Below are 15099 nucleotides of genomic sequence, written 5' to 3'. Positions count from 1 at the left end.
GGCAAATCAACACGCTGCAGTCAGCCGAGCGGCTAACGAGAAATCGATATCTGAAAATGTGGAAACAATTTCACAGATGAGCTTTACAAGGCCTGTAAATGTTTTCTTGCATAAGTAAGAGGCTTTGGAAGCCACACAATGGATGAAATAAACATTCCTTAAAGAATATTGCGCGGTAAAAAGGACGGGAAGGCGATGCGTTAAGTACTTGAAGTGTATGCTAATTATGTTGCAAGGAGACAAGAAAGCGGTACACAGCCAATTTTAACTTCTTAAAAAATTGCGTCCTTTGTATTTACACAGTGGTTTCACGTAGCACTCATTGAACCGAGTCTCACTTGCCTGCATCGGTAGTTCTAAAACTAACTGAATAGTATAGAAGCATGCAGAAGCCTGAATTCGGATGATTCACCGTATTATATAGTGCGACACACACACTACAACGCAGGATCTTCATTTTTGTCATAAACTACATCACAAGTGCCGTGATAGTATATGAAAAATATTTTGGACAAGACAGTATTTTATCTGATTGACTGGTGGTGCTCCAGGCTCTTTGTATTATAAAATCATGGAGAAATCATTAACTAACTTTTGTAGAAAGAAAGAATGAATGAAAACCTTGACTGAGCAAAACTAGCAGTGACTCAATAAATCAATGATTCAAACGCCACTCAATTCATTTTTTCCAGCGTTCTGTTCCCCGAAAATTGTGATTATTGGAAAATATCACTCGAACTATGTTTTAGGTTTCATCTAATTAATCCAAGGCTTTGATAGGACAATGAACGCTGTCATTCCGAGTGCGTTTTTAACTGGCGTTTCTATCTTGTGAGATGAAAACACCCTACCAATGCGACATGAATCTGGGAACTCATTTTTAACTGTAAAGCTCTTATGAAGGTTTTTCGGATCTTATACGACATTTGAACCAGATTATCCCCCTCCCCAAACGTAGAATATTTTAAAATATAATAATACAGCTCAATTTGGAAACACCTTTATCATACTCACCACGTTGACAGCTGTTCCAGACGGGGAGTTCTCCTTGATGGTTCCTTGGTAGGTATGTTGAAACGAGGGTATTTCATCGTTGACGTCTTCCACTTCCACTGTTACTTCACAGACACTCTGGTATTAAAACACACGAATACATTAACGAAGTAAGCGATATTCAATTTACTGAAATCATGCATGCATTACAATAGCTGTTTATATTTTTAAAATAAACTCTCATAAAACAAACTAATGCGTTAATGTTTTATTTTAAAACATTCCATCACACAAAATAAACGGAAATTAAATAAAGAAAAAAATTTTACTAAGTAACTTACGTGCAGTTAGAACTTGCACTGTGAAACTTACGGTTTGAAATAGAGATAGCTGCAAATTGTTGTAAGCGGCAATAGCGAAAATGAATGTTTGCTATTATAATGAAGAATAGTTATATTAATCTTTTCTCTAATTATTATTATGGACTACCCCATGGAGTCCTTAGACTCATCAAAGGAAGCCATAAACATCACGCTAAGTACTATAACATTAGTGTACTATCTATTCTTGGCTTTGAACTCATTCACAGTTGTGTCACCCACAATGGACTCTGGCAACTTATTCCACTCATTCAGCACTCTCCAAGCAAAAATTACTTCTCACACTCTTGCTAACTACATTCTTACTCAGTTTCCATGAATGGCCCTAGTTTTCCCACTAACACACCTGTTCTAAAAAATTTCCTCAATTAATCTTGTGAAAACCCCTCAGTAATTTGTATGTCTCAATCATATCACCTCTTTTCTACCTGTAAACCAATTTCTGCAACCCACAAATCTTCAACCTGTTCTCGTAAGCTTCGTTCCATAGATCTACTATCATCTTGGTCACTCGCAGCATCTGGATCCTCTCCACTTCATACCCAAGTGACCAAATCTGAGTGCAGCAGTCAAGATGGGATCTTAACAAGGTATAATAACCTGCTTTCTCTGCTCGTCAGGGTATTCTTCGTTAACCAAGTAATCCGATGAGCTGTTTTGAACACTTTTTCATCCAATATGTCCTTTAACTTTAATTCTTTATCCACTAACACCCTCAAATCCCAGGCTTCATCAATTTCCTGGAGTGCAGTTCCATCAATGTGATACACAGCTAGTAATTATTTACCCCAAAATGCATGGCCTTACACTTTGACACATTAAACTGACACATCGAGTCTCCTCCTCCCAGACCTGTCAGTCCGTCCAAATCATACTACAAAATTTTAACATCATCCACATCGTTCATATATCGTTAATGTACAAATCAAATAGCAGTGGAACAGAGCCCTGTGCCACGCTGCTAGTTACAGATTTTCTACTAGACTATTCTTGAATAAACTGATCTCTCCATCAACCACCCTCTTATGCGCTACAACTTTATATCCATTCCCACGTGCTGCAGTTTATTGATTAGAATTCCATGCGTTTGTCAAAGGCTTTTGCGAAGTCCAGCAGTATCACTGTAAACCCATTACCTCCATCCACTCGGCTGTCACTATATTATTAAATGTGACCAAGTTACTGAGGCACGACCTACTCTTCACAAAACCATGTTTCCCTTCCCCCATTTAATATCCGATTTCCGTCTGCTCATTCCTCTATTTTTCTCTTGACTAACTTCTAATTTGTCAAGGTACTGACAACCTGACCTGATATGCTCATAGGTCGGTAATTTGTTACATCAGTCTTGGAACCTTCTTTATACAATCGAACTATTTTCCCTTCTTTTCATCCCCCTCGGGACCAAACTGAGAGCCGAGAATGAGATGAAACATCGTAGTAAAAGATACTGCCAGTTTCTTAGTACCTTCTCGTAAACTTCGAACTAATATACCACCTAATCCCATAGGTGTATTCGCATCAAGGATCTGCGGTATGCTATGCACCTCCATTTCATTTACCTCAGTTCCCATATACGCCTTTGGCTCTCTCTCGTTCCTGTAATATCACCACCTGGATGATATACTCTTGCAAAGTGTTGACTTAGTAATTCTACTATTTATTATTAGTAATTCTAGTATATATTTTGCCCAATTCGGTTACCTCTCTACCATCGGCATTTATTATAATAATTCTGTCATAAACATTCTTTTACTTGCAGCATATTGAAAGAACTGTTTGGGATTCTCTTTAGCCTTCATTGCTAACTTCCTTTCATACTCTGCTTTTGCCTTTCTTCCCACACTAGTTATCCTTCTGGCTCTGTACTGCTTATGTGCTTGCTGGTCACCTTTCTCTTTGAATTCAATGTGAAAAGTTTTTCTTTCTTTCTTTCTTTCTTTTTTTTTTTTTTTTTTGCAGTTCCAGCTTAATGATGATATAGATCCATTTGACTCTCCATTGAAATACTCTTCTGACTCTAAATATGCGGTCTGCCATTACTTTCCTCAAAACACTCCTTTACCACTTCCCATGCACTATCAACATCCAGCCCTTGCAGTTTCACATGCCATGGCACCGATCAAACCAAGCAACAACCTCCTAAGCTTATTATACTTGTCATCCTTGTAATAAGGTTGTCCGATTGGAGAAATCTGCAATGAATACTCTAAAATTTAAAATAAAAAATCATGTAAATAAATTATGCAAATAATATTGATTACGTGAAAATCTTGATGTAATAAAACGTGAATAACAATTACTTAAATAAAAGCCTAAAAGGCTTCATTCCTGCAAAATATCACTTATTTGCAAAAGGATATTATTTTGATTTTATAAGCAGATTAAATTTTTCTGAGAGCATATAACAATATAACCTTTGGCATGGGAATTGCCTTAGTTTGTACTTCAAAACATTAAACCCAATCCGTATGTTTGCTTTTCATTAGTGCGTTTACGTCTAACTGGCCTGACACCCGTTTTCAATTGTTTGGTTCTCATCAAAGACGTGTAGAAATCTTATGAGAGCAAAATCTCTGTTGTGTGTATGTGTGAATGTGTAGCAGGAGAGATCATTTTTATGGTGAGCATCATAAGATTCGCATTAGCTATATCGTCATATTCTGAACATCATGGATATGGGGAACCGAGTTATTATGCTGTAGTAAGGGGTGGTTCGCTGTGTCATTGTTATCGGCACCTTCCACGGGGACACTCATGTCCATTTAATCCAAATTACAAGCTGTTCTCACTGTAAAGTGCCTTACTACTGCAACAGTAATGCTGCTATAGCTACACTGTTATTTCACTGCGCGAAATAGTCATTTATTCGCTGAAAATATTTCTACATAGGAAAGGATGTCGAATACCAATGCCTATTTTAGATCAAGCGTCACGTGTTTACAAGTTGTGAACTGACATCAACTGGGAACTGATGCCTTTGTATCCTGCTGTCAGTACTTGTTTTTATTCGTTCTGCATTAGACAATCTATACAGCCTCTGAGTCTATCGTCTCAATGCATTCTTATATATCTCGCGGAAGAGTGAATTCGCTAGTGGCTGTGCTTTGTGTGCGGTTACAATTATAACGCTCGGTGAATTCACGTCAGGTTGCAACCGAACAAAGACCTTATCTGCATTGTCCCAAAGCTTGTTTTACAAAGTGGCACCCAACATCAAGCAAGCCATAGACAATCTTATCAAAGCAACTTTCTTAACAGGAAAGACTAGTTTTTATCATTAACAGTGCCGAGAAACTTTGAATTCATTCCGAGTATAGAAGGTGGCTTTTCGAACCAGTTAATAATGCAAGAGATTTTTGTTGCTGTTATATGGACGGATGCGTATCTGTGTAGGCTTGCTGTGTAAGCTGTCTCGTCTAGGTCTAAGCATTGCTTAGAAGGGGATTAGCGAAATAGACAGACTGACGAAGGAGACTGTAATGACAAGAAGAACGACTTGAAACAAAGAATATTAAAGTTTCAGGATGATCTTTTATAGCGATGATGGCGCAGCCATTTCTCGTTAACATATTGCTGTAATGCACTTTGGAGGCAGACAAGCAGTTTGAAGGAAAAACTAGTTTTTCATCTTAAATAAGCTTTCCGTATTAGGTAATTGCTGGATACATAAAATTCATATAAATGTTACTCGTCCCTATGTTCACGACAATAATTAAAGCTAATGAGCAGAGTATTAGTAATAATAAAACTGCATAATTAATCATGAAAACCATTCGCATTCTGAAATAAAAACATTCAGTTATTAGGCTAGAGACGTTCCCTTTACTTCAGACTAAAATAATATTATCTAGAGAAATTACTTAATTGTCAGATTGAAAACAAAAGTAACTGAAATTTCCTTATTGTAAACACGGTAGGTGCACTTTCTTTTCCCAAACTCTTTTGGGGGAAAAAAAAGCACTAATTCTTCCGCTTTCCATTACAACGAAAGAGCCCCCGCGGAATGCGAGATGCTTCTACAGCTAATTAAAAAGGTTTAAGTTGAATTCGGGTCGCCTAGGTGCGCCGTATCATTTGTCATCCTCCCCCATAAGCGAGTGGTTTTATTCGAAGGCATATCGACTGCGACAGCTCAAGAACTGTCTCCATTTGCTAAGAAAGAAACGAAGTCCACTTAACTGGCACCAAAGTTTTTACACGATTATTTAAATGAGGCAGTCAGCTGTTACCAACCTGAGGGCATTAGCTCGTGATTTATAACCACTATTATGAGAAATATTTCTTTGCTTTTTTTTTCAGAACTTAATGTTAAAGAGATAACGAAACCAGCTGGAAATTATGCTTTTCGAAATCACAGGTTGGTTTGCAGAAAAACTTCATTTCTGTAGCTGGTCGTTCCGCCGAGGATGATAAAGCGATGTAATGTAGCGGTGAGATTACGGGGTTTTGGATTAGGAGGCCAACTTTATTGCGTACATTTTTAGTAAAATATAAAGCGATATTCTGCCAAAGGTACAAAGTAAATGAGCTTCTTGCTTCTGATTTAGCAGATGTACTGCGAAACGCTAAAAATAAACAAAATCAGTCATCGTAAACAAATCGCATTCTGAAACACAATACCATTTTAATGCGAATTCCACCTACAGAAAGCTGTAACCTATAGAATACTGGTACTGTGGATCGGTGGGCTAAGAATGAGATAATTTAGAACCCCTGCTCTAGAAATAAAAAGATGGAACTTTTTTAAACCACTTCAAACTTCCAATAAGAAGGGCGGGTGGCATCACACTGATATTCACACATATCCGTGCCCACAGTGGGATTCGAACCACAGCCTGCTGGTTAGAGAGAGAGAGAGAGAGAGGAGAAGATAGGTAGGTAGTTAGAGAAATAGAGAGCGGAATGGCTACCTCCTTGACCATTCAATCGACCAACTTAAAATTGTTATTATTAACGCATCACAGATGTCACCGAAACTCAGTGAAGATACAGAAGAAGAAGAATGGAAGAAATTAATAAAGATAATCCATAAAGCAGCCTCTGAAGTATTTGGAAAGAAAACTAAAATATTAAAAAGAAAAAACATCAAAAGTCTGGAACACAGATAAAGAAAATGCAATAAAAGAAAAACAAATGGCATACAAAGGAAACAAGAAATATACGAAAACAAAAGAAACATATAGCTAAAACCATTGTACAGAAAGTTCACCAAGAAGCCCATATATAACTTCTTATATAGAAATATAAGAAGATATATATGGAAGACAAGACATATCCTACGAAATATTAAGAAAATTAAACAATGAAGATACACAAATCAACCTAATAATACAAAAGAAACGATGGATACAATATCATAAGAATTTATGGTGTTACCCACATTTAATAACAGAAAATAATAATGAAGAAATCAGCACTGATATAGAATCAATAAAATTGGAACAGCTAAAAGAAACAAAAGGTATGAAAACACAGAATATTAGCCGGATTAGATGGTATAAATGCAGAGCTTTGGGAAATATGGAGGAAAATATTTACATCACAGATTCTTAAAATTAATAAAGAACTGTTGGAGGAAATGTGAGGTTCCATCAAAATGGTAAAAAAGCTAAGGTTTATATCTATATTTAAGAAAGGAGACTTGCGGAAATTACAGAGGTGTAAGCTTATTAAATACAAGTTACAAAATTGACTGTAAAATCCTAAATAAAAGACTTAGAAATATTGCGAACAACCAACTACGAAGAACGAAATGGTTTTAGATCTTGTATAGACAATTTGCATGTGTTAAAACAAATTATTGAAAAATGACGAGAATATAATTTAGAGGCTCATATGGCCTTTATAGATTACGAGAAAGCTTTTGATAAATACACAGAGACAACTATAGAATATAATGAAAACGACAAGGATATTCATTATATTCGGTACAAGCTATACAAAATATTTATAGATACAAACATACAGTTGCAGTTAGGTAAAAAATTAACAGAAAAGATTGAAATTAATCTCGGTGTAAGCCAGGGATGCAGCTTATCACCAACTCTATTTTCGATACATACTGATTAGATTATTAAAATATTGAAAACACGGTATCCGGTTAACCAGAAGAACTGTTATCAATACAATGAGGTATGCAGATGATCATGCTGTGTTACGAGACCCTCAAAATCATCAATTCACAAATTAAACAAATAAGCTAACAATACAATTTAAAATTTTGACCAAAAAAAAATGTCACGGCATTTAAAAGTCGAGAGCATACCAGGTCAAAAAATAGTTATAGAAAATAAAATAATAGAACATATGACACAGTTTAATTATTTGTGGCTGCATAACAACATAGGTAAAAGATTAAGATATAGATGAAAAAATAAAGAAATTTCAGAAAAGCTGTGAAACAATTAAAAGGACACTGAATAATAATAATAAAAAAAAAACAAGACGAGAAACTCAACTAAAATTTTCCAAAGTAATGGCCACTCCCACTCTGTTATATAGTTCAGAAAGGTGGGCGGTTAAAAATAAAGATGAAAGCAAAATAGAAGCTGCAGAAATGAGATTTTTAAGAGCAGTTAAAGGATGCACAAAATTGAAGCATATAAGAAATGAAGGCATCAGAAAAGAAGTAGATATTTGTATATATAGAGAGAAAAATGGAAAGAACATGTATTAAGGATAGAAAGATATCGACTACCAAAACATGTGGATAGTATAGACCAAATAGGGGGAGGGGAGAGAGGGGGCGAAGACCAGCGACAAGATGGAAAGATCTGTGAAGCCGGAACAGGCAAATGCCTAATCCTTGAAGAGAAGATTTCACCCACAATTCTCAAATATCGTCGTATTCTATCAAAAGGCCGACCCTGTTCATTTGGATGTTTTGTTTATTTATTATTACGTGACACCTTCAGGGAGTCCAAGGACTCATCGTGGGAGGGCACCTACTCTCTGTCTCCACCACTCAGCCCATCAACTACAACGAACTGCAACTACACCATCTACTGTCAAATCACCACTAGTATTTTTACGGGCAATCACAAACATCCATTCCCACGGCGGGATTCGAACCCGCAGCCTTTCGGCTGGAGAGCGGATACGCTAACCATTCGACCAACCTGGCAGTTTATTTGGTTTGTATACCGCTTAAAAACATGCTAATGCAATATTTCAATTATGTTATTTACAGAATTATACAACACCATTTTCTGCGTTCACCGAATTAAATATACATCTTTAAAGTATGAATAGTACTATTACTTTCATCTTCTCTCGGCTTTAAGATGAAAAAAAAGAAGGTGCTCTCAAATAAAATACGGAAGATTTAGAAAAATTTGTCTGCAGGATGAAAAGTTTCGTGCGCACATATCAAAAGGGCTTCTGTAGAAGGGGGGGGGGGTCACAGCCAGCAGGAAGTTTAAATGCATGTTTAATCCAAGGAACAGAAACTTTCTGCAAACGAAATATTGGAAGGAAGAACTTGGACTGCTTTAGCTTAAATTGTTCGTTATTAATTCGAGTTTACTAAATTAGTAATCAATACGGCTAAGGCTCTGAAAAAGAAAAAAAAAGAACAAAAAGGAGCAAAATACTCATAAGTCACCCTCGCAATGTTTTTGTGTTGATTTGACTGATTTTATTTTCTATTAATGGGAATTTTCACAAAATACGTGCGAGTCAAAGCATTACAAGGCATTTTTATTCGCAAAGACAGTAGAAAAGGGGGAACGAGAACATCCCCAACTGCTCATGGGTGTAGGCTTAAACAACTCAACTAACTCGCTTCGTGCATGGAAGAAGTCGGAAAAATGAAGGCAAATTAATAAGCATCAGAAATTTGCCCACAATAAGCGTAATGATCTTTAGTACTGCTGATGACAGCGAAATATGATAAAAAAAAAAAAGTCTTGCTTTAATGATGAGCATGACTTTTTTTTTTTTTTTTTTTCAAGTTACTTTCTTCAGGCATCCAACAAGCAGGATGATGGCGGCATTCAAAAACGTTAGAAGTAGAAAAGGTGTTCACATCTGAAATTTAGAACTCTGCGATTAAATGGAAATTTCAAAATTGATTTCTTAGAATTACTTTCGTTAATTTTCTAACATTTTGAATGTTCTGTCCGGGAAAGAAATTAACGAACTATAAATACAAACTGTTCGTGAATTTTGTTTGCAATTTTTATTAAATGTTTTAATAGTTCATTAAAAAGTTTTAAATTAAGTTTCTTTGTCAATGGTTTATGAATCGAGCTGCTTGAAGAGCTCTTTTAAATGAAATCACTTTACGCAGTGAGATTAATACTTCAGCGACCGGGTTCGCTACAAAGTGCGATGACTAATCTCGTTTTTAGAAATCAAACAGGCATGAAATATGTTGTGCTGTTTCGTGTTTGGTGAGTTTCACAGTTGATACGATCAGCGAACTTGCTCTAGTAAGGGTAGGCTCGGTAAGCATGCCGAGAACTACTAACGGGTTTTGGCGAACCTTACTTCAGCAAAAGCTCTTATTTCACTACGTCAACGTATTCAGTCTTTCTTTTGCACCGATTCTGAGAGCAGACGCGACTTAAAAATATCTCCGTTTTGAAATTCATTCAATTGTTGATAAGATAGAGACGGCATATATTAATACGTCATTAAAAGCCGATGGGGATAACACCCTGAAAGCAATAAAAATAATACACTCCCCGAAAGCGGAAAATATCTGTCTGGAACCGCTTTAAAAAGATCCACTGAAAAGACTTTGCATGCTGCATTTCATTTCTGCGTCATCGCGTTTGAATTGCTTATTACTTTTAAAGTTCGAGTCAAATCCCAGAGACGCATCCCACACGTGGCGAACGATAAGAAACAAACAAATGCTGGTTGAATGGATGGAAGAGACGAACTTACCACTTTTACCGACGGCCTTCTTTCTTCCAGCATCACTGTAAACGTATGGCTGCTTCTCTTCTCTCTATCCAGCCCCACCTTTGTGTACAGTTTTCCCTCCTGAAATAACAAACAGATCGGATTATTTTTAGAAGAAATCGACGGGAATTAAAGACTTCACTCTCTCAAATATATTTGCTTATTTTTGAGATCAGAGCTAAAGGAATCTTGAAGTCTCTGCTTTAATCTCCCTATGTCTAAAGTTAAAAAAACAAACGTCCTTCATACATTTTTAATATCAATATTAAGGTTACTTTAGTATGTTTAGTGCTAAACTACATTCATAATCTTTTAAAATTTTAAAAACCTACTAATCTAATAAAAGGAGGTTTAAAACATCTCTATAACCGAGTTGAGCAGAGAATGCTGTTCATTACCGGATTCTTCTGCTAAGTAAGAGACAGACTAAAACAACACTCAATTTTAAAATAACAAAAATTCTGTATTGCAGTGACACAACATTATTTTGCTTTCAAGCATATTTCTGATAATATAATATGTAAACTTCAATGGCATTTTTTGTCCATAAATGTGCAATATGGTCACATTCTTATAAGTTGAATCATCAATAACTTAAGGACGCGGATGATGTGGTGATGGCAGAAAGCGAAAATGGATTACAACAAATTATTCAGAGAATTGAAACCTCCTGTAAAGAGCACGGACTAAGGATTAACACAAAGATGACCAAGATAATGATAATGGACAGAAAAATAGGAGATAATGCAAAGATAAGATGTGGAGGAAAGATTTCAATATTTAGGTAGTTGGATCTCAGAGAAAGGAACTTCAGAGTTGGACATTAGAAATAGAATAGGTAAAGCTAAATCGGGATTTATGAAAATGAAGAGAATTTTAATAAACAAGAATATTAAAATAGATGTGAGAATTGGAATAGTTAAAGCAACAGTTTGGGGTATTGAAAGTTATGGAAGTGAGTCATGGACATTCAGAAGAGAGATATGGAAAGAATTAATGCATTGGAAATATGGTGTTATAGAAGAATGGAAAAGATTAGCTATACAGAGAGAATATCAAATCAAGAAGTTCTAAAAAGAGTTGAGATGGAAAGAACACTGCTTAAAAACATTATGCAAAGAAAGATCAGATTTGCAGACATTTCTGAGAGATTCCTCGGGACATCTGACAAGAACTATATTACAAGGGAAAGTTGAAGGGAAGAAGAGACGTGTAAGGAAAACCAAAGGGTGGTTTAATGACATCGTGGAATGGACTGGCTTAAGAATGACGGAGGCAACAGACCGAGAGAAATGGAGAAGAGCTGCTTATTTGCTGCAACCCTCTTTTTAGAGGATGCTACCGGACGACGACTTACAAGTTGACGTTGTCAAGCAGGAAATCTTAAGACAAAATTAGGCAAAAGAAATATTAAATTTTAATATTTAATTTTGCAAATATTAAATGGAAATAAATAAATTAAATCACGCAGTTCCAATAAAAAAATACGTTTAGCAGCCGAGACAAAAATTCTATCAAAATCCTTAAGTAGTACTTCATATCCAACCAAAAAATATATCTTTCACCAGACGACATCGTTTCTGGTAATCCTCCACGGACAATTTTCGTAATGAAACAAATAAATGCATTCTTGCTTCAAGTACGCTGACATATCCGCCAGCCTTTTTATCGCAAGAAATGAAGTTCTTGCATCATCCTGCTGGCATGCCAAATTACAGGTGCTTTGATAATTTTCAAATTTCTCTTCCGGAGAATAAAAAATAAAACTCATCTTCTCTAATTTCAAAGTATAATAAATGATGAAATTAATTTTAATGTGGGAAAACTAGTATTAAGATGAAGAGGGATAGACTTACCTTAGTTATATTAAAAAGAGGACGCATGTCCTTATTCACAATGGTGTACTGCATCTGACTGTTGGACCGATATTTTCTGTCCTTCAGTTCTACGTGTCCCACGAAGGCTCCAGCGACATTTTCGTAAACTTTGAATCTATAATGCTGCTTGTCAAACAAGGGATCTCTTTCTTCGGCCTCACGCACGTACAGTTTCAGGGTGGTCTATAGAGAGAGAGAGAGAGAAGATGCAGCACAATAAAATAGTTCTGATACAAGTGGGTGTTATTTCAATCATCTAATTCATCGTGTCAGAGGAAGTAAATAAAATAACAAATCTCATAATACTTCGGCTGTATGGAATCATTTCATTCACTTCTACGTAGGGAGAAAAATGTAATTTTATCAAATATTAAGAAATACCTCGTCACCAAAAGGCGTTTCTGATGTTTCTGTCTCCTTACGAAGTTAAAATATCTCCTATTCATTTTATGAAGCGATTTTGATTTAGGATGTTACTAAACGGTGTTTGGGGGCACCATTTATGGCCGTAAACATTATTGGAATATTGTCATAACTTTGTTAGATATTTTCTTAAAGTTCTTTAATTTTATTAACTGCTATCTCATTACAACAGGCAAGGCATTATATATTCAATATAAATTTATTAAGTCCAAAATGAAAAACCTTATAATTGATCTACGCGAGTCCTTCGTGAACTAACGCTTCAATATATCAACTTAGTTTTCGGTGTGGTTCGCCGCAGGGATTGTAATTCTGTGAAACAGGAAAAGCATTTCTAACGCTAGAGAAAGTAGCAGAATGCAGACCACAGCGTAACAGACTGCAAACACGCAAAAGAAACGTCTTCATATTTTGCTATTGTTGTTCTGCCACGCACAACGTGTGTCTGTGTGTGAGAGAGAGCGCATCGATACTGATTACATTTGGTAGAAAGGATGCATCAGACATTGGTTCAGACACAGGAAAACAACTTTCATGGTGCTTACAAGATTTCTTGATGCTACAGAACACAAACTACATTCGTATACTTCGTACTTAATTCAATCTTCTATCAGGGAAACAATCTTAAGCATGGAGAAATTGTTAACTAAAATACAGAAAAACAGACGCTCACACACACAAAGTTGTAAAATAAGCAGCACCGCGAAGAAATCTGTTACACCCATCTAAGAAAGACGAAAGTTGGATAATGGAAAACTGAAGAAGGAGAAACCTCTAAGTTCAGCAACAGCGGTAGAACTTGACTACCCACACAAAAGAAAGGGAAAGGCAGAGATAAAGAGATAGCTAATACAAAAATTGACCGGTGCTTATCCATTCGCATATTTCACATCGTAGACTTGAAATATAAATCAAATCTAATCATATGCGATATTAAGAAAAGAGAAACAAACACATCAATGCAGACACGTGCGAGCTTTAGCTTGGAATTTCCTTATTTTTCAGTTAGATCTCTTCGCAATCGTAATTTTGAATAAATTTTTTAGTGATTTTTAAGTTGAAATTTAATGAAGATAAATTGACCATTTGAAAAAAAAAAAATAAACTCAAACTTAAAAAAAAAAAAATACTCGCTCTTGATTGCTTGGTATTTTGCGTTTCCAATCGACAAGAGACATCGCACTTGCTGTCACACTATTTTCTTCAGAAGAAAAGAACATTCCGAAGAGAAATGATGCACAAAATTAACCTGTTTACCCAATGTTAAAAATTAATTTTAAAAAACTGACTGAAAAATATAAGAGAGCGAGTGTTATTATAGAACGTACTTATTTATGCTTTCAAAGTAGAAATTCTGAAGATTTTAAAGACAAACATCTTATATACATACATGCATATATGTACACACGTACATATTGACATGCAGGAAGATAGGACTTAGTCACAGACGTGCAACGAACAAAGTTGTGCAACATTCAATGATGCTCACAAGAAGCACGATTTTTAGAGCGACGCTAATATAAAAATTTATGCAAACACTATTCGTCGAACAGCCATTCACTGGAGAGAGAGAAACCTTAAAATCATTTCGACGATAAATTTCGATTAATGCTTTGCATAATTCCCTGAAACACTCTTTTCGTGCGAAATATTGTCTTAATCATCATCATCATCATGCATATCAAGGATTTAGGCCTATCGTGCCCTGTTACAGTCTTAGAAGTCATCGTGGAATCTCTTAAGAGGACGTCCTGGTTTTCTTTTTCCTAATGGCTTGTACTTTAAGGCTTGTTTTGGTAATCTTTCTGTTTTCATTCTTTGAACGTGTTCCATCCATTTATGTTTATATTCTTTAATTTTTTTTCTATTACTGATTCTTGGTTTAATTCTTTCTTAATTTCTTCGTTTCTTTTGTGATGAAATAGGGTATACTTTGCAGTTTTTCTCATAAACTTCATTTCCGCTGTTGTTAATCTTTGTTTGTCTTTTTGTTTTATTGTTCAGATTTTGCTTTCATACATTAAGACTGGTAGGGCTAATGTATTGTATACTTTTAGCCTGGTTTGTTTTTGAACTAGGTTTGGTTTAAATATAGAGTTAATTACACCTGTTATTTTTAAATATTTTGCAATTTTTACGTCTATATCTTTTTCATTTTCATATGTGATCATACATCCTAGGTAGTTAAATGAATTCACCTGCTCTAAGATCTTGTTATCTGTTACTATTTTAGTTCTTACTGGATCTTGTCCTTTAAAGGCCATAGTTTTTGATTTTTCTGTTGATATTATCATACCATAATCTTTGGATATCTCATTTAGATCCAAAATAGCTTTCTGTAAGTTATCTTCAGAACTCATCATATTGTCTTAATGTTTTCATTAAAATCACCTAGTGAATATTCCACGGTGCTAATTACTAATCATAAAGCCAACCAATCGAGCTACTTTCGTTTTATTTATCTGAAACAAGTTATTAAATACTTCGAAATGTAAAATATGAAATCGTAAACA

At 35.4% G+C, this 15099-nt stretch overlaps 1 protein-coding gene across 2 annotated transcripts in view; it reads right to left on the bottom strand.

The window, feature by feature from the left end:
* The window catches only part of LOC150104400 (protocadherin Fat 4-like), a 345892-nt gene that overhangs the window by 77355 nt on the left and 253438 nt on the right, over positions 1 to 15099 (bottom strand). For both annotated transcript variants that reach the window (XM_090396350.1, XM_090396351.1), the window contains 3 exons: positions 12143 to 12346; positions 10269 to 10367; positions 1015 to 1131 (listed from right to left, as the gene is read on the bottom strand). In XM_090396350.1, the coding sequence (XP_090252476.1) occupies positions 1015 to 1131; positions 10269 to 10367; positions 12143 to 12346 (420 nt within the window). The remainder of the gene's footprint in view (positions 1 to 1014; positions 1132 to 10268; positions 10368 to 12142; positions 12347 to 15099) is intronic.

This window comes from Typopeltis vanoorti, chromosome 8 (genome assembly GCF_054136105.1).
Source record: "Typopeltis vanoorti isolate ZY-2024b chromosome 8, IOZ_Tvanoo_1.0, whole genome shotgun sequence".
NCBI classification, from domain to species: domain Eukaryota; kingdom Metazoa; phylum Arthropoda; class Arachnida; order Uropygi; family Thelyphonidae; genus Typopeltis; species Typopeltis vanoorti.
Note: the sequence above shows the minus strand (reverse complement) of the source record. Positions and strands in the feature narration are given on the sequence as shown.